This window comes from Talpa europaea, assembly GCF_964194135.1.
Source record: "Talpa europaea genome assembly, chromosome: 13".
Classification (NCBI taxonomy): Eukaryota; Metazoa; Chordata; class Mammalia; order Eulipotyphla; family Talpidae; genus Talpa; species Talpa europaea.
In genome coordinates this window covers 59,099,703-59,125,521 of record NC_140080.1, presented here as the reverse complement: position 1 = coordinate 59,125,521, position 25,819 = coordinate 59,099,703, and the positions used below count along the sequence as shown (strand labels likewise).

General features: G+C 37.1%; 1 protein-coding gene across 2 annotated transcripts in view; it reads left to right on the top strand.

Annotated features, from left to right (window-relative positions):
* Positions 1-25,819, top strand: part of USP14 (ubiquitin specific peptidase 14) — a gene marked incomplete at its 3' end in the record, with an annotated part of 44,533 nt that overhangs the window by 8,521 nt on the left and 10,193 nt on the right. The window contains exons 4-10 of one of the 2 annotated variants that reach the window (XM_084252378.1): positions 8,965-9,069; positions 10,612-10,715; positions 20,379-20,437; positions 22,093-22,223; positions 23,263-23,343; positions 23,696-23,781; positions 24,635-24,749. In XM_084252378.1, coding sequence (XP_084108504.1) covers positions 8,965-9,069; positions 10,612-10,715; positions 20,379-20,437; positions 22,093-22,223; positions 23,263-23,343; positions 23,696-23,781; positions 24,635-24,749 — 681 coding nt within the window. The remainder of the gene's footprint in view (positions 1-8,964; positions 9,070-10,611; positions 10,716-20,378; positions 20,438-22,092; positions 22,224-23,262; positions 23,344-23,695; positions 23,782-24,634; positions 24,750-25,819) is intronic. The other variant, XM_084252379.1, reaches the window with a different exon arrangement.

Sequence of the window (25,819 nt, the reverse complement as noted above, 5' to 3'; positions counted from 1 at the left end):
AGCAGCACCTTTAGCTGCAGTCAGCTGCTCTGTTGATGTCTGCAATTTCAGATCATCCCTTTGGTAGACAGTGCATCATTGCTACAGCTGATGGCAGAGCTACTACTCTTAGCCAGACCAGCATCTCTAGTGGGTGCTGAATATATTTGTTGCTGACTATTAGAAGCCCCCTTTCCATATAGCACTATGTTTGTATAGAGCCATGAAGACATATTTCCAGTTCCTGTACCTTCTTACTCAGGACTTGAGTCAGAGCTATCAATTTGGCCTTCTGGGCCAAAGTCCCTACCAGGAGGGCTCTGATTTTAGTGGTGTCTTGAAGCATGACGACTGCATATCCTGTGTGTTGATGACCCAGTTCCATAAAACTCCAAATTTTAAACATCTCAATCTGAATCTGGCATAGCCTGGCCAGACAAATCTGGTTGGCTTCGACACAAAGTAATTTGTATACATTTGTAGGTTAAAATGTTGTCTGCATTGATTGGGAGAAAGATAAATGGTTTTCAAGAGCTAATGACTTACAACTGTATATTAAGATTATTTAATAGAGCTGCTTGATAGAATAGAAGTGAAAGTCCACCTTTATGTTTGGGCAATGTCAAAACTTGATGTGCATACACATTGATGGACTGAACTAAGGTAAGCTCTACTTACTGTATTAGGTCAAATTTGCAGGTGTAGCCCCCAAACATGGAGGCCATTCCTAAGTAGTATGCTCCAGTTATTTGGAGAGATATTTTGTGGGCTGCATTTTTGATCCTAATAATTGAATTAACACTCCCAGGCAAACTTTGTCCATTGTGAATAGAGTTGGAAAGGCTTCTTGTAGTCTGGCACCCCTTAAGGCTGGTGCTGAAGTCAGCCTTCCCTTTATTTTATGAAAGGCCTGTTGGCAATAAGGGGTCTAAAACAAACGTTCAGAGTCCAGGCCTTTGAGAACTTCATATAGAGTTTTGCAATTAGCAGGGTATAAGAAATAGGCATGGTTGAATGTATGTCCTGGAGAGTCTCATTAATGGCTCTCAAATCCTAAGCCAAGTGGTACCTATTTGGAAAAATTGTAGTGCTGTGTAAGGTGCAGCAGGGCCGGTTTTGACCAGATTGGAGAAATTTCTATGAGATTTATATTTTATATCTTTTTTTAAAAAGATTATTTATGCATACAAGAGCTGGGGTACAAGCCAGAGATGCAGGGGGCGGGGGTAGGGGGTGAGAGGATTCACCAGAGACAGTGGGGAACAGAACAGGCTGACTGATTGAAATACACTGCTGAGGGGAGCAGCGGGCGAGTCAGGAGAGGTCTGCTGTGCCATGTGAGTTGCTCCTTGGCTGGCTGGGGATGGAATCCCTGCTGCAGTGACTGTGGACAGCTTTATAGGTTGGGTCTTAACCCATTGGGCCACCAGGGAGGCCCTTGTTCATTTTTTAAACAATGTTTGCTTCCCTCCTGCCCTCAGGTTTAGTCTCCATAGAATATCCTCCACCAAATACCCGTGCACCATCACCACAGTCCTATGTGCTCCTCTCTTCCTCCCTCTGATCCTCTCCCTTGTCCTCCCCTTCAGGATGTCTCTGGTTTATAATTGTCTGTTTTTGTTTTGTTGTGTTGTATTTTGTAATGTTATTATTCCCCCCACCCCCAATCTCTTACTTGGTTCCCCTATATCTCTCCTGTAAGTGAAACCATCTGATGTTTTTTTTGCTTCTGACTTATTTCACTGAGCATAATTCCTTCTAGCTCTGTCCATGTTGCTGCATATAGCATGAGTTTATCTTTTTTGATTGCTGAATAGTATTCCATTGTGTATATATACCACATCTTGATCTAATCATTTGTTTTGGGGCATTTGGCTTGTTTCCAGGTTTACCTGTTATAAATAGTGCTGCAACAAACATAGGGGTACAAGTATTCTTTTCAATCACTGTTTTTGTGTCCTTAGGGTAGATATCTAGGAGAGGAATTGCCGGGTCATAAGGAAGCTCCTTTTTTAGTACGCTGAGGAGCCTCCATACAGTTTTCCATAGTGGTTGGACCAGGTTTTTTTGTTTTTTTTTTAAATAATTCTTTTTAAAAGATTTTGTTTTTATGCATACAAGAGCTGGGGTACAGGCCAGAGGTGCCGGGGGTGAGAGGATTCACCAGAGACAGAGTGGGGAACAGAACAGGCAGACTGACTGAAATACACTGCTGAGGGGAGCAGTGGGCAAGACAGGGGAGGTCTGCTGCGCCATGTGGGTAGCTCCCTGGCCAGCCAGGGATCAAATTTGTCTTGCAGAGGCTGCGTATAGCTTCACAGTGCTGTGCTTAAGCCCTTGTGCCACCAGGGAGGCCCCATGGTTGGACCAGTTTGCACTCCCACCAGCAATGTAGGAGAGTTCCTTTTTCACCACATCCTCGCCAACATTTGTTGTTGCTAGTTTTTTTTTTTTTTGATATGTGCCATTCTTACTGGTGTAAGGTGGTATCATTGTGGTTTTGATTTGCATTTCCCTGATGATAAGGGATGTTGAACATTTTTTCATATGTGTGTTGGCATTTGCATTTCCTCTTTGGGGAAGTGTCTTTTAAGTTCTTCTGCCCATTTTTTTTTTTAAAGATTTACTTATTTATACCAGAACTGGGGTACAGGCCAGATTCGCGGGACGGTGAGAGGATTTACCTGAGACAGAGCGGGGAAAAGAACAGGCAGACTGACGAAATACACTGCTGAGGGGAGCAGCAGGCGAGACAGGAGAGGTCTGCCTTGCCATGTGGAATCCTCGCCAAGATCAAACTGGTGCTGCAGAGGTTGTGGACAGCTTCACAATGCGGCACTTAACCGCCTGCACCACCAGGGGAGGCTTCTGCCCATTTCTTGACTGGATTGTTTACTTTGTTCTTGTTGAGTCCTGTAAGTTCTTTGTATATCTTTGTGATCTGTCCCTTATCAGTTGTATGGAGTGCAAGAGTTTTTTTTTCCCAATCAGTGGGGTGTGTCTTTGTTTTGGTTAATGTCTCTTTTGCTATACAGAAGCTTTTCAGCTTGATGTAATCCTAGGTGTTTATCTTTTTTTTAACTTTCTTTGCTTTGGGTGATGAGTCTTTAAAAATGTTACTGAGATGTATGTCTTGCAGTGTTTTACCTATATATTCTTCTATATATCTTATGGTTTCAGGTCTTATGTTCAGATCTTTTATCCATTTTGAGTTGATTTTTGTGCATGGTGAGAGGTAGTGTTTTAGTTTCATTCTTTTGCATGTGGTGGTCCAGTTTTCCCAGCACCATTTATTTTTTTATTTATTAATTTTTTAAGATTGTTTATGCATATAAGAACTGGGGTATAGGCCATAGGTATGGGAAGTGAGAGGATCCACCAGATACAGCAGGGAACAGAACAGGCAAACTGACTGAAATAAACTGCTGAGGGGAGCAGTGGGTGAGACAGGAGAGGTCTGCTGTGCCATGTGGGTAGCTCCCTGGCAGGCCGGGAATTGGCCTATTGGTGCAGAGGCTGCGGATAGCTTCATAGTGCTGTGATTAATCCCTTGAGCCACCAGGGAGGCCCCTCCCAGCACCATTTATTGAACAAACTGCTTTTGTTCCATTGCATATTCTTTGCTCCTTTGTCAAAGATTAGTTGTCCATATATGTGTGATTTTATTTCTGGGCTTTCTGTTTGGTTCCATTGGTCATTGTGTCTGTTTTTGTTCCAGTACCACAATGTTTTAGTTATTATGGCTTTGTAGTATAATTTGAAGTTTGAAAGTGTGATACCTCCATTCGCCTTTGTTTTCGTCAGTAGGGCTTTGACTATTTGCGGTTTTTTTGTGGTTCCATATGAACTTCATCAGTATTTATTCCGTATAGTTTAAGATTCTTATAGTAAACTCCATTTCAACACTTGTACCCTTTGTATTATTGTTGTCATGCAATTTGCTTGTATTGATATATATGTTAGGTGCTCTGTATTATTTCGCTATTGTTTTTCCTTTAGCTATCTTTCAAAAAGATTTAAAAATGGAGAAAACCCTTATTTGTTATTTTTGGCACTTTTCTTTTGGACCCAAATCCATATTTCTGTCTGTTGCAATTTTTTTTTTTTACCTAAGGAACAATCTTACATTTCTTGGATAGCCGATCTGTGAATTTTATCTGCTTTCATTTTTCTATAAAGCTGTTTACCTTCAGGGCCTCCCTGGTGGCGCAGCGGTTGAGCGCTGGGTTGCGAAGCTGCCCGCGGCCTCTGCGGCGCCGGTTCGATCCCCGGCTGCTCCCCGGCCACCGGAGGAGGGTCCCACATGGCGCGCAGACCTCTCCTGCCGCCCGCTGCTCCCCTCAGCAGTGTACTTTGGTCCTTCTGTCTGCTCTGCTCCCCACTCTGGCTCTGGTGAATTCTCTCACCCTCCTGTGCTTCTGACTGTACCCAGTGCATGTATGAACAAAGCAAACAAGCAAATAAATAAATAAATAAATAAACATGCCTCTATTAAAAAAAAAAATTAAAAAAAAAAGCTGTTTACCTTCATCTTTGAAAGGTATAGCATTCTAAATTAACACCTTTTCTTTGAATACTTGAAGATATCTTGATTGACATAGTTAATTGTCATTCATTAAATTTTGAAAATCTTTAGCTATTCAAATTTTTTTTTCTGTCTGTGCTTCTCTTTTATTTTTTAATTAATTAATTAATTTTTGTGGGACCCTCTCCGGCAGCCGGGGAACAAACAGTTGCTGCAGAGACTGCAGGCTGCCTCACAGCCTAGCGCTCAACCGCTGGCCACCAGGGGAGGCCTTATTTTATTTTTTAAAGATTTATTTATTTATACAAGAACCGGGGTACAGGCCAGATACGTGGGAGGGTGAGAGGATTCACCAGAGACAGAGCGGGGAAACGAACAGGCAGATTGATGAAATACACTGCTGAGGGTGGCAGCGGGTGAGACAGGAGAGGTCTGCCGCGCCATGTGGGACCCTTGCTGGCCGGCCGGGATTGAACCGGTGCTGCAGAGGCTGCAGACAGCTTCACAGCGCGTCACTCAACCGCCTGCACCACAAGGGGAGGCCCTCTTTTTTTTTTTTTTTAAATTTAATTTTATTTTTGTGTAAAAGAAATGGAGTATAGGCCAGAAGTGTAGGGGTCGAGAGGCTTCACCAGAGACAGAGTAGGGAGCAGAACAGGCAGATTTACTGAAATACACAGCTAAGGGGAGCAGCAGGTAAGACAGGAGTGTCTGCTGCGCCCTATGTGGGTTAGCTCCCTGGCCAGGGATCCAACTGAGGCCTTAGCAGTAATAGGGCTGAGACTTACTCATCCACCAGGGAGGTCCCTGTGCTTCTCTCTTTTTTTTTTTTTTTTTAAAGATTTATTTGTTTATTTATTTATACAAGCACTGGGTACAGTCAGAAGCGCTGGAGGGTGAGAGAATTCACCAGAGCCAGAGCGGAGAGCAGAGCAGGCAGAAGGACCAAAGTACACTGCTGAGGGGAGCAGTGGGCGACAGGACAGGTCTGCGCGCCATGTGGGACCCTTCTCCAGGGGCCCGGGAGCAGCTGGGGATCGAACCGGTGCTGCAGAGGCTGCGGGCAGCTTCGCAACCCAGCGCTCAACCGCTGTGCCACCAGGGAGGCCCTTCTGTGCTTCTCTTTTTAAGACTAATTTATACGTTTATTGCTATTGTAGTTTTCCCTGGTCTCATATTTTTTGATTCATGCTCTGTGTGTGTGTGTGTGTGTGTCTGTTCATCTGTTGATGGATATTTGTTTTTGTTTTTTAAGATTTATTTATTTATTTATGCATACAAGAACTTGGTTTCAGGCCAGAGGTGTGTGGGGTGTGTGTGAGAGGATTCACCAGAAACAGAGCCGGGAACAGAACAGGCAGACTGACTGAAATACTCTGCTGAGGGGAGCAATGGGCTAGACAAGAGAGGTCTGCTGAGCCATGTGGGTTGCTCCTTTGGCTGCAGAGGATCGAACTTGTGCTACAGAGGCTGCAGATTGCTTCATAGTGCTGTGCTTAACCCCTTGTGCCACCAGGGAGGCCCAGGTATTTGTGTTTTTAATTTTAGATTTTTTGTATAAAACTTGGGAACCTTCATCTTCCTAGATGGTGTGCTTTTCATTTTTCTTCAGTAAATAGCTAGGAGTGAAATTGCTGGGTTATTTGATTAAGTGTATGTTTAACTTTGTCACTTTCCAAAGTTCTACCATTTTACATTCTTTTATTTATTCTTTTTTAAAGATTTATTTATTTATGCATACCAGAGCTGGGGTGCAGGCCAGAGGTGTGGGGTGTGAGAGGATTCACCAGAGACAGTGGGGATCAGAACAGGCAGATCTACTGAAATACATTGCTGAGGCAAGAAGCGGGCGAGACAGGAGAGGTCTGCTGTCAGGAGAGGTCTGCTGCGTTAGCTCCCTGGCTGGGGATCAAACTCTTGATGCAGTAGCTGGGGATAGCTTTCATAGTGCTGAGACTTAACCTAACGGGGAGGCCCCCATTTTACATACTTTATACAGTGTATGAGAGATCCAATTGCTCTGTATTACCATCAGCATTTGATGTTTTCAGTCTTTTTAAATTTCCCATTCTGGTGGATGTCTAGTCACATTTTTTGTGATTTGAATTTGTGTTTATTTCATTTATGGCTAATGATGTTGAATATCAATTCATGAGCTTATCAGGCTTGTTTTCATCTTGTGAAATGCCTAATCAAATCTTTGAATATTTTTAATTGGATAGTTTTAACTTAGTATTAAATATTTTTTATATCTACTAGATGTGTTTTGTGATGTATATGTGCTGTGGATTTTTTTTTTAAAGATTTATTTATTTATACATACAAGAGCTAGGGTACAGGCCAGAGATGCGGGGGGTGAGAGGATTCACCAGAGACAGAGAGGGGAACAGAACAGGCAGATTGACCGGCTGAGGGGAGCAGCAGGCGAATCAGGAGAGGTCTGCTGGGCCATGTGGGTTGCTCCCTGGCTGGCTGGGGATCGAACTCATGCTGCAGAAGCTGTGGATTTCTTCATAGTGCAGTGCTAAACCCCTTGCGCCACCTAGGAGGCCCAATATTTTCTACCAATCTGTTGCTTTTTTATTCTTTAAAATTGTACAATTTTAAGCATGTTGAAACTTTTGTCAATGTTAACCTTTTATATTTAGATATATCATCTGAGCAAATATTCTTTAATTCTGAAGTTTATAGTGCTGTTTTTGGTTTTTTGCACTGGGTATTGGCAATTTGTGATTTATCTGTTTCTTCATCTACAATGGTTTTGAATTTACCCCCCAAATTAGCTTTTGTCCCTCTTTTTTTAATGCCCTTCTTTTTACTTTGGTTTTCATTTATGCTTTTCTAGCTTCTTAAGGTAGCAGCTTACTTAATTTATAAATCATTTTTGTTTTCTGTTTATCTCGTCCATTTGTTCTATTATGTGTGTTAACTGATTCTTTTTTAGGTGCTCACTGTATACAGCGTAATTTTTTTTCTAGTTTATCAAACTAGACTCAAAATTAAAATTTAATCAAAACGAAAATTTTGATTGTGTTAATGGTTCAAGGTTTATGTAGTTGGTAACGTAAGTCCTTTAATCTTTTATGTCAATTTTATGAAATCTTTTTTTAACATGGCAATCTTTTGACCCTGCTTACATGATTTTACAATTATTTGTTTCATTTTCTTATTAAAATTTTAATTTGTAGGGGCCTCCCTGGTGGCGCAGCAGGTTGAGTGCATCCCTGTGATTGTCCGCAGCCTCTGTGGCTTAGGTTCGAGTCCTGGTCAGCCAGGGAGATTCCCACATAGTGTGGCAGACCTCTCCTGCCTCGCCTGTTCTGCTCACTGCTCTGTCTCTGGTGAATCCTCTCACCCTCCCATGCCTCTCGCCTGTACCCCAGCTCTTGTATAAAAATAAATAAATCGTTAAAAAAATTTAAATTTGTATTTTTATTTGTATATGGCATGTGATGAGATGGTGAACTGATAGTATCCAAAGGGATGTCATTCAGTCAGATATTCTTCTCTGGCCTTTTTTTTAAACCTCCACTTATGGTTCTTTTTTTCTTTTTTTTTTTTTAATTTAAACTTCCTTATTCTTTCTTTCATGTGCTATGTCTTCCATTTAAGATATTGAGCAAGATGTTCACCTTTCAGGATTGTGAGCTTTAGGATGACAGTTTCTTCATTGTGTTTCTATTATGAAAAGTTATATTTGTATTGAAAATAAATATTCTCTGGGTCCTCCCTGATAGTGCAGGGGTTAAAGTCTCAGCAATATCAAGCTATTGCACACTAACCCACATGGCACAGCAGACCTCTCCTATCTTGCTGCTCCTCTCAGCAGTGCATAAATAAATAAAATAAATCTTAAAAAAAAAAGTATTCTCTTAGTTTAATAGAGTTAGGAAATTTGATATTTTAAATTAATTTTATGTTTGGTCTTATTTTTCTTACCAATAATTATATAAAATATTTGTATTCAAATGTAAACAATTATTACTTATACAATAGACATTCATAAAAAAATCTTACTAGTGCTAGTTTATTTGCTATGGAGCAAAATTAAGCCACTTCATGTTAATGATTATTTGAATAATTCTTTCCTTTTCAAAATTATAAACTGTATTCTCAGCTTTTTTATGACAATATTTTTTACTCATCTATATTGAGGTATAATTTACAGTGTACAAAATTGACCTATTTCCAGTGTGTAGTTTGATGAATTTGGTAATTTTATGCAGTCATCTTACTACTACTGTGATCAAGATGTAGATGTTTCACCACTCTTTAAAGTTTCCTCTTAACCTTTTTGCAGTTAAGAAGGTAATTTCTGACCTAAAGTAGCTGCCCTAGTACTTCCTTTTTTGTTGACTAGAAAGATGCAGAATGTGTTTTCCATGTCTCGCTTTTGTCATTGGACATAAAGTGATCAGCTTTTGAGCATTTTTGTGAAATTAACTTTTTTTTTTTAACAGGGAATGACTCTACTAATGATGGGGTCAGCAGATGCTCTTCCTGAGGAGCCCTCCGCTAAAACCGTATTTGTAGAAGACATGACGGAAGAACAGTTAGCATCTGCTGTAAGACATACTACATTTTATATATTTGATCACTGCTTTTCAGAAGTACATTTTATAGATGCCTTTCAAGGAGTAGCATCTGTATGTTTTGAAGACTTAGTCACAAACACTAAGATGTATGTTTTTAGTTTTGAAATTGACTTAAGAAATCCTATAATGGAATAGTTAATAAAATTACTTGCTGTTTTGATTGTACGCTTTGATTATTGTTTTTCTGACTTTCAAATGAATTTACTTAGGCTTAATTTATACTTAACATTAAACAAAGTTTGTAATCCAGAGTTTGGGCTTTTAAGTCTCAGAACTGATGTAATTACTATAATTAACTTTATTATACAGATAAGGGTTGTTATAAGATACACACACAGATATTATAAAGTCAACATCTGTAATAATTGTGTCTGGTAAATAGTGTTTATTTTGAGTGTTTACTTTTATGGAAAAATGGGCTCAAATAAGTGAAATACTCAAATAGCTCAAATAGCTTAAATAGCTAATATTAAATAGCTTAATATTTAAGCTTAATAAATAGCTTAAGTAGCTTAATATTTAAGCTCAAATAGCTTAAATACTGGGGCATTTAAGTGCTTAAAATGTTCCATGCTGGAAATACATTAGTTTATCTTTAATTTAAATGCAAACTTGGTTTAGAAACTGGTCATCACATGTTTTGAATATTTATTTAAATCATCCAGGTTTTATATACTGCCATTTTTTTTGGTGTGAAGTATTTCTATGTATATGTTGCTACTCTGTTTAAGTAAGTCTACAAAGGAGGCAGGACTAATGGATATGATTGTTCTTTTAGTATTTTTAAGAAGGGAATTAAAATAGAGAATGATTGTCAGTGTGATGCAAATGAAATTTTTTGTTGGAGAAATAAAGCATTGTTACTTTAGAGTAAATACAAATTGGTATGAGTGGTAAATTGTTCTTGCATCAAAGTATATGTGAACTCTGGTGACTCATTCAATAAGTCCTCACTTAATGCCCTTGTCTTCGATAGGTTCTTGGAAACTGTGACTAAAACTAAAAAATGTGTAATGAAATCAGTTTTACTGTCGCCTAATTGATCTTAATAAGACTTAAATTCCTATGGCATATTTCTAGTCACAAAAACATCAGCAAACTTGTAAATGAAGGTCAAAAACACTTATATTAAAAATAATTTGTATTTATCCATTCACTTTCTAAATCACTTATTCCAGTTCAAGGTTTCAGGTACCTGGAGCCTGTTCTGGCAGCTCAGGGTACAATGTGAGACCCAAACCTGGACAGGATGCTCTCATACACACACCCACTCTCACTCCTACTGAGACAGTTTAGAAACACTAATGAATCTCACATGCATATCCCTGGGATATGGGAAGAAAATGGAGTACCTAGAGAAAATCCATGTAGACAAGGGAAAATATACAGACTCCACACAGACAGTGGTCCTGACTGGGAATTGATTTTTTTTCCTCATTAACACATGATAAAATGTTATTCATAGATCTCTGCCTCATTTTATAAAAATGATTTAATACTTTTCCTTATCAGATGGAATTACCATGTGGATTGACAAACCTTGGTAACACTTGTTATATGAATGCTACGGTTCAGTGTATTCGTTCTGTGCCTGAACTCAAAGATGCCCTTAAAAGGTAAGACTGAAGAGAAATAGCTTTAAGTCTTTTTTGGGTAAAGGAATTCCATATTTGGGTGAGTAGGGTTGTTTTGTGTATATATTTTTAGTTGCTTTATTGAGAAGCACAGATCTTTAATTTATGATGAGGTTACATCATGATAAACCCATTATAAGGTGAATATTTACTGTAAGTTAAAATACGTTTACTTAAACCATGGGCATGCACTGTCCTGTGCAGTCCTGTTTGGGAAGGAATGCTAAAATCAGGTCCTGTCTTGGTGTGGTTTTATATATCTGGGCTCTGACTCAGTTTCTTGGGCCTCAGCACATGTCTGTTGCATTGAACTATTAACATTGGGAGTTGAGCCATTTATATTAAAAGTACCTTCCAGCTAGGCTGTTTTGGGAGCTGTGACAAGAAAAAGATAGCCACACTGGATGGGAGCTTTTGAAAGCCTCCTGGAGTGCAGATTTATATATATTTTTTCTTCACTGTGTCAAGTGGAAACAAACACTTTTTTAAAAAACAAGCAGGGGTAAATGAAGACCTAGAACATGATACTGTTCATGAAAATTGGAGACTTTGTAGTGACTTGCCTGTATAATTTTTTTTTTTTTAATTAAAAGAGCAGGTTTATTAGGGAAAGGGACAGAAGAGTAAGACACTTGCATAGACACAAGTGGGCAGAAAGAGCTGTCCCAAAAGGGACAGGTTTGCGAAGAGAGCCCTGCATGGTTGCAGGCAGGTGTCCTTGAGGAGAGCTGCCTCTGCTGAGGGAGGTCAGTGAAGAGAAGTCCCTACAAGGTACAGTTCACAGGCAGGCAGCAAGTGCTGCCCTGCTGAGGGAGAGAGTGGGTGAAAAGAAGCACCTGCATAGTCACAGTTGGGTAGAGGGAGTGCTGCCCGGAGCCTGTGGAGAGACTGCACTCACCCCATATAATTCTTCAAAAATTATTATGCAGCATTGTTTAGGGAAGAAAGTCAGACATCCTTGTCTAGTCTTTATTAAGGAATTCTATATCTTTTTAGTATTGTGATATTTAAGAACTGCTTAGTCTCTTCTTGCATGTTCCCCCGTAGTATATTTGTAGTTTTTATTTTGAATGCTTGCTTGCAGAGAGAAATGAACTTGATTCCAGTACACTATCCTTAATTCTTTACTTTTAAATTGATAACCCTAATGGGGAGGGTTAAAGGTAAAGGGTAGGGAAAATACATAAAATTGATGCATTTTACCTAGCTCTGAAATAGGATTCACGATATCCCTGTTTGGTAATTCTCTTGCTTATATATGCGATGAAAAGGCTTTTAAAAAGAATAATAAGTAAGACTATTAAAAAAAACAAAGCAAATACATTTAATATACCTAATTTTACAGACCTCCTATTTTATTCTATCCTACCTTAAAAGTGCTCAGAATACTTACATCATTAGCTTACAGTTGGACAAAATCATGTAACACGAAGCCAGTTTTAAAGTATACTGTTGACTATCTCATGTAATTCATTGAATGCTGGAATGAAAATGAACCCTAATTAAAAATTCAAAATGTGGTTTCTACTGAATGTGTATTATTTTATACCATTTTAAGGTGAAAAATTGTAAGTCAAAACATCCTAAGTTTGGAACTATCTTTTATGATATAATTCACCCTTCTAACATGTTCAATTAGATGTTCTATATTATATTTTCAAGGTTGTGCAGTCATCACCACAGTCTAATTTTAGATTAATTTCTTCCCCCTGAAAAACTTAAACTCATTAGCAGTCATTCCTTATACCCTTACCACCTACAGCTCTAGGCAACTGTTAATCTACTTTCTGTCTTATAGATAAGCCTATTTTGAAATTTCATATAAATAGAACCACACATATGATGATTTTGTGACTGCTTTTACTTAGTTTCATTCACATTGTCACATGTATCAGTATTTCATTAGTTTTTGTATTTCATTCTGTGGTTATTCCTGGTGTGTTTTAATCATTATCATTTGATGGGCATTTGGATCATTTCTACATTTTAACTATTGTGAATAATGCTGCTATAAACATTTAAGTACAAATATTTGTGCAGATGAATTGTTTTCATTTATTTCTCTTGCTTATGAGTAGATTATTTGCTCATATGGGGTAACTGTTAAGCAACATTTTGAGCAACTGCCAAATTAGTTTCTAAAATGGCTACACAGGGCCTCCCCTGGCACAGCTGTTGAGGGCTGGGTTGCGAAGCTGCCCGCAGCCTCTGCAGCGCCGGTTTGATCTCCGGCCATCGGGTGAGGGACCCACTTGGCGAGCAGACCTCTCCTGCCGCCCGCTGCTCCCCTCAGCAGTGTATTTCGTCAGTCTGTCTGTTCTGCTCCCTGCTCTGTCTCTGGTGAATTCGCTCACCCTCCCGCGCTTCTGACCAGTGCTTGTATAACTAACTAACTAACTAACTAACTAACTAAATCTTTTAAAAAAATAAAATGGCTGCACTATTTTACATTCTCACCAGCAATGTAACAGTGTTCCAGTTTTTCCACCCTTCTATCAATCTTGTTATTGTATGTTTTATTGTATTCAGTAGTCATCCTAAGAGTGTAAAGCAGTATGGTAATGTGATTCTCTTTTGGGTTTACCTAATGTTGAGTATCCAGTTGGGCAATTGGCCATTTATATGTCTTTGGAGAAATGTCTCTTTCGATCCTTTGTTTTAAATGGTTTGTCCTTTTATTATTTAGTTGTAAATTTTATATATTTTGGATACAAGTCCCTTTTCAGAGGGTACTTTGCAAATATTTTCTTCCATTTTGTGAATTTTCTTTACTTTTTTGATAGTACTATGTGTAGTGCAAGCATTTAAAATTTTGATACATTTCACGTTTTCTTTTCTTGTACATTTTTGGTGTCATATGTAAGAAACCATTGACTACTCCTATATTACAAGGATTTTCTGCTATGTTGTCTTTTTTAAGAACTATTTAGTTTTAGCTCTTATATTTAGGGCTATGATCCATTTTTAATTAATATTATGTATATAATGGGAGATAGTTATCCTGTCCCGTTTTTTGCATGCAGACCAATTCTTATAGTACCATTTGTTATAAAGACTAATCTTTCCACTTTGAATTGCTTTAGCACTTTTTCCAAAAAATCAGTTGAGGGCTTCCCTGGGGGCCCAAGGGGTTATGCATCAGTACTAGGAAGCTATCCGCAACTACTGCAGCAGCAGCACAAGTTCAATCCCTGGCCAGGGAGGGGACACACATGGAGCAGCAGACCTCTCCTGTCTGCCCGCTGCAGTGTATTTCAGTTAACCCGCCTGTTCTGTTCCCCACTCTGTCCCTGGTGAATCCTCTCACCACCAGCACCTCTGGTCTGTAACCCAGCTCTTATATGCATAAATAAATTAAAAAAAAAAATCAGTTGACCATAACCTATGTGATAAATAAGATTTATTCTGGACTCTCAATTCTAGTCTAGAACAAAATACATTTATTTGTATGCCTGTCCTTAAGCCTTTTATTAAAAAGAAAAATCTTGGTTTTTTTTTTTTAAATTTTATTTTTATATTCCCCATACAATTGCAACCCCCTTATTTTGACCCCAAATCCCTCCTTTCCCTGCCCCTCTCCCCCAAAGTGTGTCTCTGGTTCATAGTTGTTTGTTGATTTTGATTTTTTTCTTTCTTATGGATACTCATTTTCCTGGTCCCTTATTTAGGTTTTCTAGATTCCTGCTATGAGTAGACCATCCGGTATTAGAAAAATCTTGTTTTTACGCCACTATAAAAAAAGGAAAAAGGAGTTAACTATTACCCATAATTTGAGAACTTGTGAAATAGTCTATAAATAATGGTTCATTTGCAAATGTCTTGATGCAGACATTGCCAGTTGTTAATATATGATAGAATTCTAAACTACAATTTGTATATAGATAGCTTTATCATTCTGCTGTCCTCCCCTCCCTCTAGTGACTTGTAAAATGCTTTGTTAGAACTGAGCAGTAGAGAAGAGAGAGAAATACTATGCAAAAATGTGTGAGTAGCTGAAGTATTTCTGCATTTCTCTGTAGTAAATATTTGTCAAATATTTATATGAAGTAGCCTAAATTAAGGCTGATGTGTTATCAGTGAGCCAGACATGTACTTCTCTTGAAGGCACTTAAAATCTAATTGAGAGAGGCTATCAAGTAAACTGGTATTGTAAAACTGCTTTGATGGGAAGTTTTAAAGTTACTTTTTCTTAAAGGCTTATAGTTATTTCTCTACTATTTTAGTGTACTCATGGCTATTGATGAGAGGTCTAATATCAGTCTCGATTCTCATTTGTTTTAATACTTTTTGAGTTTTTGCTATATTTTTATTTTTCAGTGTTTTCCATTGTAAGTGTGACCTTTTGTTTTCTTTAATGCTCAGAGGATGCTCTCAGTCTGAGGACTTTATCCTAAACTCTAAGATATTCTTGGCCATTACTTCTTCAGTTATTCTTTCTTTTCTCTACTTCCTTTCATATTCCTATTATATACGTAGACTTTCTGAATCTATTTCTCATGTCTCTTTTTTTTCTTCTGTACTTTCTATTTGCATGTTCTGGGAGAATGCTGCAGTTCTGTCTTATATTTCACTGATTTATACGCTAGCTTTGTTTTACAACTCCTTATTTATCATGACATTCTGTTCTTTTTTAAAATAATCTTCGGTTTTTAATTTCTGCTATGATTCCTGCTTCTATTTCTCTGAGGCTCTGAAATGTTCTTATTTAAAGGTCCTCCCTCACCTCCCCACTGGTCCTTTAACTCTGGTGTCTTTGAATGGGTTTGAGCTGCCCTCAGTTGGAAGATTATATATGCATTTTATTTAACCATGTGTAAAGCTATATTCTCTTTTGTCCTGATTGCAAATGATCTGAATGAGAAGCTTATCAGAGAGCTTCTTATTTTGGAGTGTGATTAATTGGTAAAGATATGAGAGAACTTCTTTTAGAGTGTGGTTAATTGATACAGACCTGCCTTACTTTCAGGACTTTACTTTTTTTTCATCTGGCATAAGTCTCTAATTTAAGGGTAGCCTTATTTTTATTTTTCTCTAAGTTTTGTTTAAGCTGGGGAGATTTCAACATGTTCATTCTGTTTTGTTGAAATGAAATTACTTCTATTAAATTTTCACAAGAGGGTGGAAACCCTTATACTTTCTAACATAATACAAGATGACATGGGTGGCAGCAATTCCACTTCTAGGTATTTACCCAAAGGACACAGAATCATTAATTCAAAAGGACACTTTGCACCCCTATGTTTATAGCAGTACTATTTACAATAGCTAAGCTATGGAAACAACCCAAATGCCCCAAAATAGATGACTGGATCAAGAAGATGTGGTATATATACACAATGGAATATTACTCAGCAATCAAAAAAGATAAACTCATGCTATTTGCAGCAACATGGATGGAGCTGGAAGGGATCGTGCTCAGTGAAATAAGCCAGAAAGAAAAAGAAAAATACTGGATGGTCTCACTCATAGCAGGAATTTAGAAAACCTAAATAAGGGACCAGGAAAATTACTAATTACAATAAAGTAAAAATCAAAATCACAAGCAGCTATAAACCAGAGACACACTGCGGGAGCGGGGAGGGAGTAGGATCAAAACAAGGGAGGTAGGAATTGTATGGGGACTATAACCAAGATGAAAATGCATACAATGTGCAAAAATGAAAAATGATGTAAAAAATATATAAAATTAAAAAAATGATATGGGTGGGCTTGGTTGTCTTTGGAAAAATGTCAATAACTGATATTAAAGAAAAAGAGAACCTGGAGATGCTAAAGATTATCCTCAGCACTTAGAATTTTTATTTGGCAGGTTCTAGAGACTGTGATGCATTATGAATGAAGGGTAGAGAAAAGTACATTCAAGGGGAATAGACTGGATTAGCTGAAGAGGCAGTGAGGACAAAGAACTGTAGCTACAGATAAAATCTGGTTTACTCGCTACCCTGTGTAGAGCTCTATCATAATTGTAGAGTTTTAAAATTAGAACTTATAGCGAAAAATATATATAATTAAAAATTATTTTTGAAAAATCTATTAGTTACTTATAAAAGACAGTATTATTTGGCCATATTTGTGTCTTGGAGACTGTCATGCCAGCTCTTGATAAATGCAACATACTTGGTTTTTCGAGTAGTAATTGCTAGATTGCTGTTTTATTTTCAATTTTTCTAGAGGAATTATCTGGTTGTTTTTTTTTTTTTTTAAAGTTTTATTTTTATTTATGCATAACAAGAACTGGGGTGTAGGCCAGAGGTGCAGGGCATGAGAGGATTTGCCAGAGACAGAGTGGGGAGCAGAATAGGCATCCACTGAAATACACTGCTTAGGAGAGCAGCTGGTGAGACAAGAGAGGTCTGCTGTGCCATGAACTCATGCTGCAGTGGCTGACAATAGCTTGATAGTGCTAAGACTTTAACCCTTGCATCGCCAGGAGGCCCAGGCATTATCTGGTCCTTATAACATCTGTCCATAAAATTGACCCAACCTTTTTTTGCACTTTAAATGTACACTTCTATTTCCTTTAAAGTCAATTTGGTAATTTGTTTTGCCTCAAAATTTTCTAGATGTCTTTAAACTATTTTAGCAAAGAGTTACTCTTTTTTTTTAGATCTGTAATCCCCTCCCCCCATTTGCATTCCTTATTACATTTTTTTTTTTCCTGCTAAGGTTATCATGCCATAGGGTTGTGTATTTTATTTTTCATAGAATCAGCTATTTTATTCATTTAGTTCTTTTTATTGTCTGATTTATCCTACTTTGTTTGTATTACAAACTTCTGTTTTCCTTAGTCTTAATTGTTTTCTAACTTTTGAAGTTGCATGCTTGGATCATTCATTTGTTCTTGTGTACTAATTTAATCTGAGGTTCTATTATTGTTCCCTATGCATTAATTAAAGCTGTTCACATGTTTTAGAACAAATTGTAAACTCTTTTCTCTTATCCAGAGTTTGTTTTTAAATATTGAATCATAGCTTATAGAACAGTATACAAATGACTTACCTTAGAATGAACACATCCAGGTATCCAACATTGTTAGAACCTATCAGCATTCCCGAAATCCCCTCACCTATTGTTCCCTTATTACTCCTCATACTTCTTTCCGAATGTGTTAGTACTAACTTGACATCTAACCTTACAGATTAATATTGCTTATTTTGAATTCCTTATCAGCAGAAACATACAGGTTGTGTTCATTTGGTTCTGACTGATTATCTTTGGTTTATCAGTGTTGTATGTGGGTAGTTGTAACTTTTTCTTTTTCATACTGTATAGTATACTGTTGTACCTATAGACTACAGGTTTTCCCTGCTGTGAGAAAGTAGAACTTACCTAATTGGTATGATTTGATAGATTTTCTGGGGGTTCTGGGAATGTTACTATTAATTGATGTAGAAAAATTTTAAGCATTCCAGTACACCTAAAATAAACTATCAGATCACACCAAATAGGAGCACTTTACTTTGCAATAGCAGGGGAAAACTTGTATTACCAAATAAACATTTTCCCTTTTGATGATGGGTTGATCTGGTAAATGGTTGATTATTTTGAATATTTCACACTTGATAGAAAAGTCACATTCTTTTTTGCAGGTGATAACATAATAAACATTAAGTTAACTTTATACAGATTTTCTGTATCATTTTTTTAATTTACTGACTTAACAAAGACTAGGAAAGGTAGGTTCTCTTGGTACTTTTCTCTGTAAAACGTCCCAATACTCAGAATTATATATTTTCCAGTATTATTAGGAGCTTTTGGGGAATGGTATTAAATTATCTATAACCGTTCTATTTTTAGTTTCAAAATATTTGACAATTAGTGTAGTTTTTCCCATAAATATAGACACTCATATTACCCTGTAAAATTGTTACTTATGTTACTCATGTTACGAGAAGTAAAATTCAGTAATGGCTGCAGTTATGTAGAATAATTTATATACTTCAGTATATTCTGTGATATATGCACTTTATTAATATTTCATTTTTACTTCAAAAGTACTTTTTTGAAAAGGTCACTAAAATGTCTAACAAGCTTTCAATTTTCATTTTTTAAATGAATATAATTTAGACATTATTATGAATTATTGCATATTGAAAAATGTAGGAAATACTTAAGCTGTACCAGTTTCCAAAAGAACTAAACAAGCAACTGAAAAGAAAATTCTTCTGTTGAATGTAATTAAACGTATTTTCTGTAACTACTTTCATTCTACTTAACATGAGCACAGAATTTTTTTAATGAAATAGCAATTTACATATGGTGAAATGCATGTATCATGTTTTGGTGTGATTGATTTTGACAAATACAAATTCTCTGTAACCCATTTTCCCACTAAATTATAGAACATTCCCACCATCCCAGAAATTTTTCCTTTTTCCCCAAGATTTATTTATTTATGTATAAAAGAACTGGGGTACAGGCTAGAGATGTGGGGGTGAAAGGATTCACCAAAGACAGAGTGGGGAACAGAACAGGCAGAATGACTGAAACACATTGCTGAGGGGAGCAGCGGGCAAAACAGGAGAGGTCTGCTGTGCCATGTGGATTGTTCCCTGGCCGGCCAGGGATCGAACTGGTGCTGCAGAGGCTGTGGATTGCTTCACAGTGTGGTGCTTAACCCCTTGTGCCACCAGGGAGGCCACAGAAATTTTTCTTAAACCACTTCCCAGTCAGTTCTCGTGTCCTCCACTAACCAACTTCTTACCTTGTTCTATTTTTGTTCATTCTAGCACTTAAATGTACTGAACGGACTTTTTTGGGAGGCGGGTCCTGACTTTGTTCACTCAGAATAGTTTTTGAGATTCATCCATGTTATTCACTGTATACATAGTTATGGTTGCTCCACATTCTTACCAATATTGGGTGATACATATCTGTCATTTTACTTTAGTGGGTATGTAGTATACCTAAACTTAGTTTTAATCATAGTGAATGTGAATAGTGACTAGGATATGGGAATATCCCTTCACCCCTCAATATTTGACATCTGGATGATATTTTCTGATCCTTTATAGTAAGATGTGTATGAGTAGTGACTGACTTGAATATTGTGTCTGATGGGCAGTCCTTGTTGTCAGTAACTGAGAATTATAAAGCTGAAAGTGGATTTAGAAATCATTTAATAGAAAGTCCTCATAAACTCATTTTATAGGTGGACAAGTTGAGTTGAAATTTAAATGACTTATTTAATCTTATATAGCAAGTTCATGGTGAATGCAGGTATATTGTTATGTTTTTGATCTAATACTATTTCCCCTGTTATTTCTGAAATTGCATTAATTTTATTTCCTTTATAATAATGGACATTAAATATGTACTTTTTGGTTTTACACTGTTTTAAGCAAATCATGAGAAAGGGTATGTTTTCCTAGTTCACTGAGACCTTTAGAAAATGTTTGCTTTAGAAGTATTAGCAAAGGAAAATAATTTAAAGTAGGCTTCATGGATCTAAATTCCCGTGTTTCTTAGTACTCTTTTTTTGCCTATTTAATGCTTATAGCAGTAAGACCAGAAGAGAAGATAGAAAGGTTGGAACAGCTTTGAGAAACTTGCAGTGACAGTGCTATAGTCATTGTAACTGGTTTCTTTATTTGAATTTTATAATCAGTTGAATCCTATTATTTAATTCTATCTTAATGTTCCTAGGTATGCAGGTGCCTTGAGAGCTTCAGGGGAAATGGCTTCAGCACAATATATTACTGCGGGTCAGTATCTCAAATATTCTGCTTTTCAAGAAGGGGTACAGTATAAATGTTAACTTTTCACTCAATTTATTTAGTACCTTTCAGCTTACAAAATATGTTTTGTGTAGCATAATGCTCATTATAATTGTAGTATTTAGACTTACATTAAACAACTTAGAATTTACCTAAATTAGAAACCACTAATGGTCCATTTTGAAAAATAATTTTTGGATCTTTTGGATTATTATTTCTACGTCAGAGTCTGCTAGTAAGATATATTTTTGGGGATAACCTTAAGGATATCCAGAAATAGGTCTTATTACAGTCAACGTTATCATAATCATTGTAAAGGAGAGTCTTAGGGGGTATTCCGTATATCAGAATTACTTCATTTTTGTCTTTACACAAATGAGTCCTCGTTGAAATCATAGTGTTTATAGCTGTGTGTATGTGTGTGTGTATTTATTTTTGTCACATCTGGTCTCTAATGCATTTTCTTATTTTTTTTTTCTTCTGAACCATTTGAGAACCATTTATTTTTTTAAAGATTTATTTTTATTTATTCATATAAGAACTGGGGTGTAAGCCAGAGGTGCGGAGGGTGAGAGAATTCACCAGAGACAGAATGGGGAACAGAACAGCCAGATCCACTGAAATATACTGTTGAGGGGAGCAGCTGGCGAGGTCTGCTGTCCCATTGTGGGTTAGCTCCCTGCCTGGGAATGGAAATCATGCCACAGTAACTGGTCATGGCATGATAGTGCTGAGAATTTCACTTCTGTACCACCAGGGAGGCCCAGAGGAACAATTTTGAAAAAGGAAAATTAACTGGATCTCAGCTGTCTGGTAATGTCAGCAAGTGTGTTTAAGGAACCAGATTTCATTACTAGAGAGTGCAGTAGATGGAAACCAAATATGGGCTACAGGGTGGTTGGTTGGAAGTGGTAACCTGATGGTCAGATAGCAACATGGTATTAGAATAGTAACATTATGCCTATTGGTCCCTAAACAGGTTATGTGTTCTCTGTATTAAATGAATATACCCTGCTTTGTTTGGGAAGACAAAACCTGGCAAGGGGATTGAGAGAAGAGTGGAGAGGGGCAATGGAGGAAGGAGACGGTGGATAGAGGAAGAGTCGGTAGAATAGGGCAGGGCTCAGAAGTTGTTATAGCTAGTGATTGTATTATAAAGTCTTCTAGTGATTTTTTTTAAACTGTAAAACCACATTTTTTGTTAGGAATCCAGCAATTGCAGAAGAAAAGATACACTTAAAAATAGTTTTGAAGGGGCCTCCCCTGTGGCACGGCAGTTGAGCACTGGGCTGCGAAGCTGCCTGTAGCCTCTGCAGCACAGGTTCGATCCCCAGCCACCGGCAAGGGTCCCACATGGTGTGCAGACCTCTCCTGTCACGCCCACTGCTCCCCTCAGCAGTGTGTTTCGTCAGTCTGGCTCTGGTGAATCCTCTCACCCTCCTGCGCTTCTGACTGTACCCAGTGCTTGTATGTATGTATGTATGTATGTATGTATGTATGTATGTATGTATGTATAAAAATAAATAAATAAATCTTTAGAAAAAGTTATGAAGGGGGTTTTTGTATTATTGAGAATTAACTTTTACTTGCCTGTTTTAAATATGTCATTATTTTACTAAGACAGTATTTGCTTTGTTTTTAAGCCCTTAGAGACTTGTTTGATTCCATGGATAAAACCTCTTCTAGTATTCCACCTATTATTCTACTACAATTTTTGCACATGGCTTTTCCACAGTTTGCAGAGAAGGGTGAACAAGGACAGTATCTTCAACAGGTAATCAGGGTAAAGGCATGTGGGTTTTCATTTTGTAAATGTAAAACTTAGCTTTCCTATACCTAACCATATTTTTTGGATTGTGTTTGAAAATACAAGTAATCGGTACTCTTTAGTTCACTCCACCGTTATATCTTGTCTGAACTGGTGCAGTAGCCTACAAACTGATCATCTTTTGCTTTTGCCTTTCTGCAGTGTTTCTCCACACAGCCCCTGGACTCCTTTTTAAAATGTAAATAAGATTATGTTGGTCCTTGTTCAAAACTCCCTAGTGATTTTCTTTCTTTTTTTTTTTTAAATTTTTATTTTCTTACATTGTTGTTCATTTTTGTATAATATTTGATTTCTGCCCTTAGGTGCAGTCCTCCTAAAGCTCCCATCACCACATAACCTGTGAACCATCACCATAGTCTCTTGTGCTCTTCCCTCTCCTTTCCATCCTCTCCTGTATGTCTCAGTTCTATAATTTGCCCACCTAGTGATTTTCTGTCCCAGTTCTAGTCCTTGACTTCCTCTTATCTCTTCATTTGCCACTGTCTGCTTTGCTCATTTCTCTTTAGATACACTGGCTTTCTTGTTATTTTTTTAAACATTCCAGTTATCATGACTTGCTTCCTTGCCTCACTCAAATTTCATGGCTTATATGCCAGGTTTTCCTTGACCATCCTACTGAAATAGCACACTTCCCTTCCCCAACCTTATTTTCCCATGTAGCTTTTTTTTCTTCATAACCCTTCTCTTTACTGAATTTTTTTTATCTATGTTCTCCATTAGGAGTACTTCCATTTACTTCACTGCCATGTATTCCTGGAGTCTTGAATAGTGTTAAACTCTTAAGTAAAATTAGGAACCCAGTATACTAACATCTGCTGTTATGTTAAGAGTGAATAAAATATTCTGAAATTCTTTATTTCAAAGATCATATAATAACCTCACTTGGCTTAATATTTTTAAAGAAGAAGACAGCCCCTAAGGAAAGTAATTATCTTGAAACCATGAAAGCCAAGATTGACTTACTGTGTCACTTTTTAAAATGCAGGATGCTAATGAATGTTGGATACAAATGATGAGAGTATTGCAGCAGAAATTAGAAGCCATAGAGGATGATTCCATAAAAGAGGTATTGAAAAATATTTGTGATTATAGACTAGTATACTTTGATTCCGTTCTCCCAATACCCCAAGATCTTGAAATGAACGTATTGTAATAGACATGTAATTGAATACTTTAAATGCTCAGTCTATAGTCCTAGTTTGAAAGCTTTCATTTGACATTTGAATTGAGTATATTCTTTGTGAAGCTGAATTGATTTCGTTGAGCATCTATATTCCTTCAGGAATATTTTTGAACAATAGAAGGATTTTACATTTTCAAAAGCTTGAGTATGTATTATTAAATTGGATTGTGTGGGAGGATATAAACATCAGTATCTTCATAAAGTAAAACTGGAATATTTAATTTTATTTTTGCAGACAGATTCTTCATCTGCGTCAGCAGTGACACCATCTAAAAAGAAAAGTTTAATTGATCAGTTCTTCGGAGTTGAGTTTGAAACTACGTATCCTTATAAGCCAAGATCTATATAGAGTTTACTCATAATTTAGTAGAACTGATTAGTATACATAGCGCAGTTTACTGATTGGAGTGGTGGGATGGATATGAAGAAAAATTGTTCAGAGGTAGAAATTAGGAATTTGGAAAAATGTACCTATTGGATTGTATACTTTAAAACTATTTTTTCCCTAAATACATCTTTACCAGAATCTACCTCATTAATTCACCTCATAAAGAATTAATTTTTTTTCTTCTATTACTGGTTTATTAGAATTTTAAAACATTTACAATGTAAAAAACAACAAATTTAATTCACACTTTTTAGCATGTTTATTTTTTTAATATTTTTTAGTAATATAAAACATCCTTGTTTATTTTCTCACCAATAAGATTTGTCCCTTCAAGTGCAGTCACCATAGTTTTTCCATCACCAAAATATCCAGTCTCCCACCACATTCCACTGTGCTGTCCTCCCCTCCCTGTTCTAATTTTAATGTATGAAATGTAGTCTGTTCAACTAAATTATATACATTAGATTGAACAAATTAATAAAACATGAATTTAGGGAAGTTCTGTTTTCATGAATAGAAATTGAGGGTCTAAGATTTCTTGTTTATGTGTATTTAGGTTATTAAGACCATTTTATGACCAGATTAATGTGTTATAACCAGTGTTTATGTGTTATTGTAAACTAATTACTCCGTCTTGTTGGTAGATGAACTCTTGTGAGACCAAAATGTTTTAAACACCAATGAAAGGTGTTACTAGTTTTAATGACATTAGGATAATTTATTATAGTCAAGATTATATAACAAATTGAATGCCTGCTTGCATATTCCTTATCTTATTTTGCAAAGCATGAAGTGTACGGAGTCAGAAGAAGAAGAAGTCACTAAAGGAAAGGAAAATCAACTTCAGCTTAGTTGTTTTATTAATCAAGAAGTCAAGTATCTTTTCACAGGACTTAAATTGGTAAGGACAATTACAACTGATTCTTGTTATTTGGAGATTTTGTATTTGCAGATACACTTAATTTTTTACTTTTCTCATATTTGTGAATGCTAAACTTTATTTGTAAACCCAACATCAATACTCATGGTGCTTTCATGGTTGTTGTAGACATGCTCAGAGTGCCACAATTTTGAGTAGCTGACACTTTATTCCACTTAAGGCCCCCAATGGTGATGCTTTGTTTTTATTTCAGCTCTCATTCTATAAACAAGTGTCCCTTTTATATTATATATATATATTTAAAGAACCTGTTTATTAGGGAAAGGGACAAAAGAGTAAAAGATACTTGCATAGACACAAGCGGGCAGGAAGAGCTGCCTGAAAGGGGCAGGTTTGCTAAGAGAGGCCTGCATGGTTGCAGTCGGGCAGCCTTGAGGAGAGTGGCCTCCGCTGAGGGAGGTCAGTGAAGAGAAGGTACAGGTCACGGGCAGGCAGGAAGCTGCTGCCCTGCAGAGGGAGAGGGTTGGTGAAAAGAAGCACCTGCATAGGCACAGGTGGGCAGAGGGAGTGCTGCCCCCCCCTTTTTTGGTAAAGACTGTTTTTACAGAGAGGAACTGAGGTGCAGGCCAGAGGTGTGGGGGTAAGAGGATTCACCAGAGACAGAGTGGGCAGCAGAACAGGCAAATCTACACACTGAAATACAGAGATAGAGCGGGGAGCAGCAGGCAAGACAGGAGAGATGCATTCGCTCTCTGGCCCAGAACAGACTCAGTCCATCATGGTGGTAGCTCTGAGACTCAACCTTTAGACCACCAAGGAGGCCCTAAATAGTTGTCCTTTTTTCAATAATTTTAGTGCCATATTTCTTGCATTTTTATTGGTGTCTTTGCTGTTTAAAATGACTATAGGCATAATACTGAGGTGTGCTGTCTTAATGTTTAAAGCACAAGAACTCTGATATGCTTTAAGGAGAAAATAACATAAGCTAGATAAGTTTCATTTAGGGGTTAATTACAGTGTAGTTGGCTGTGATTTCAGTGTTAATGTTAAGTAAGGAGTCATTAAACAGAAACACATGAAAAACAAGGTTG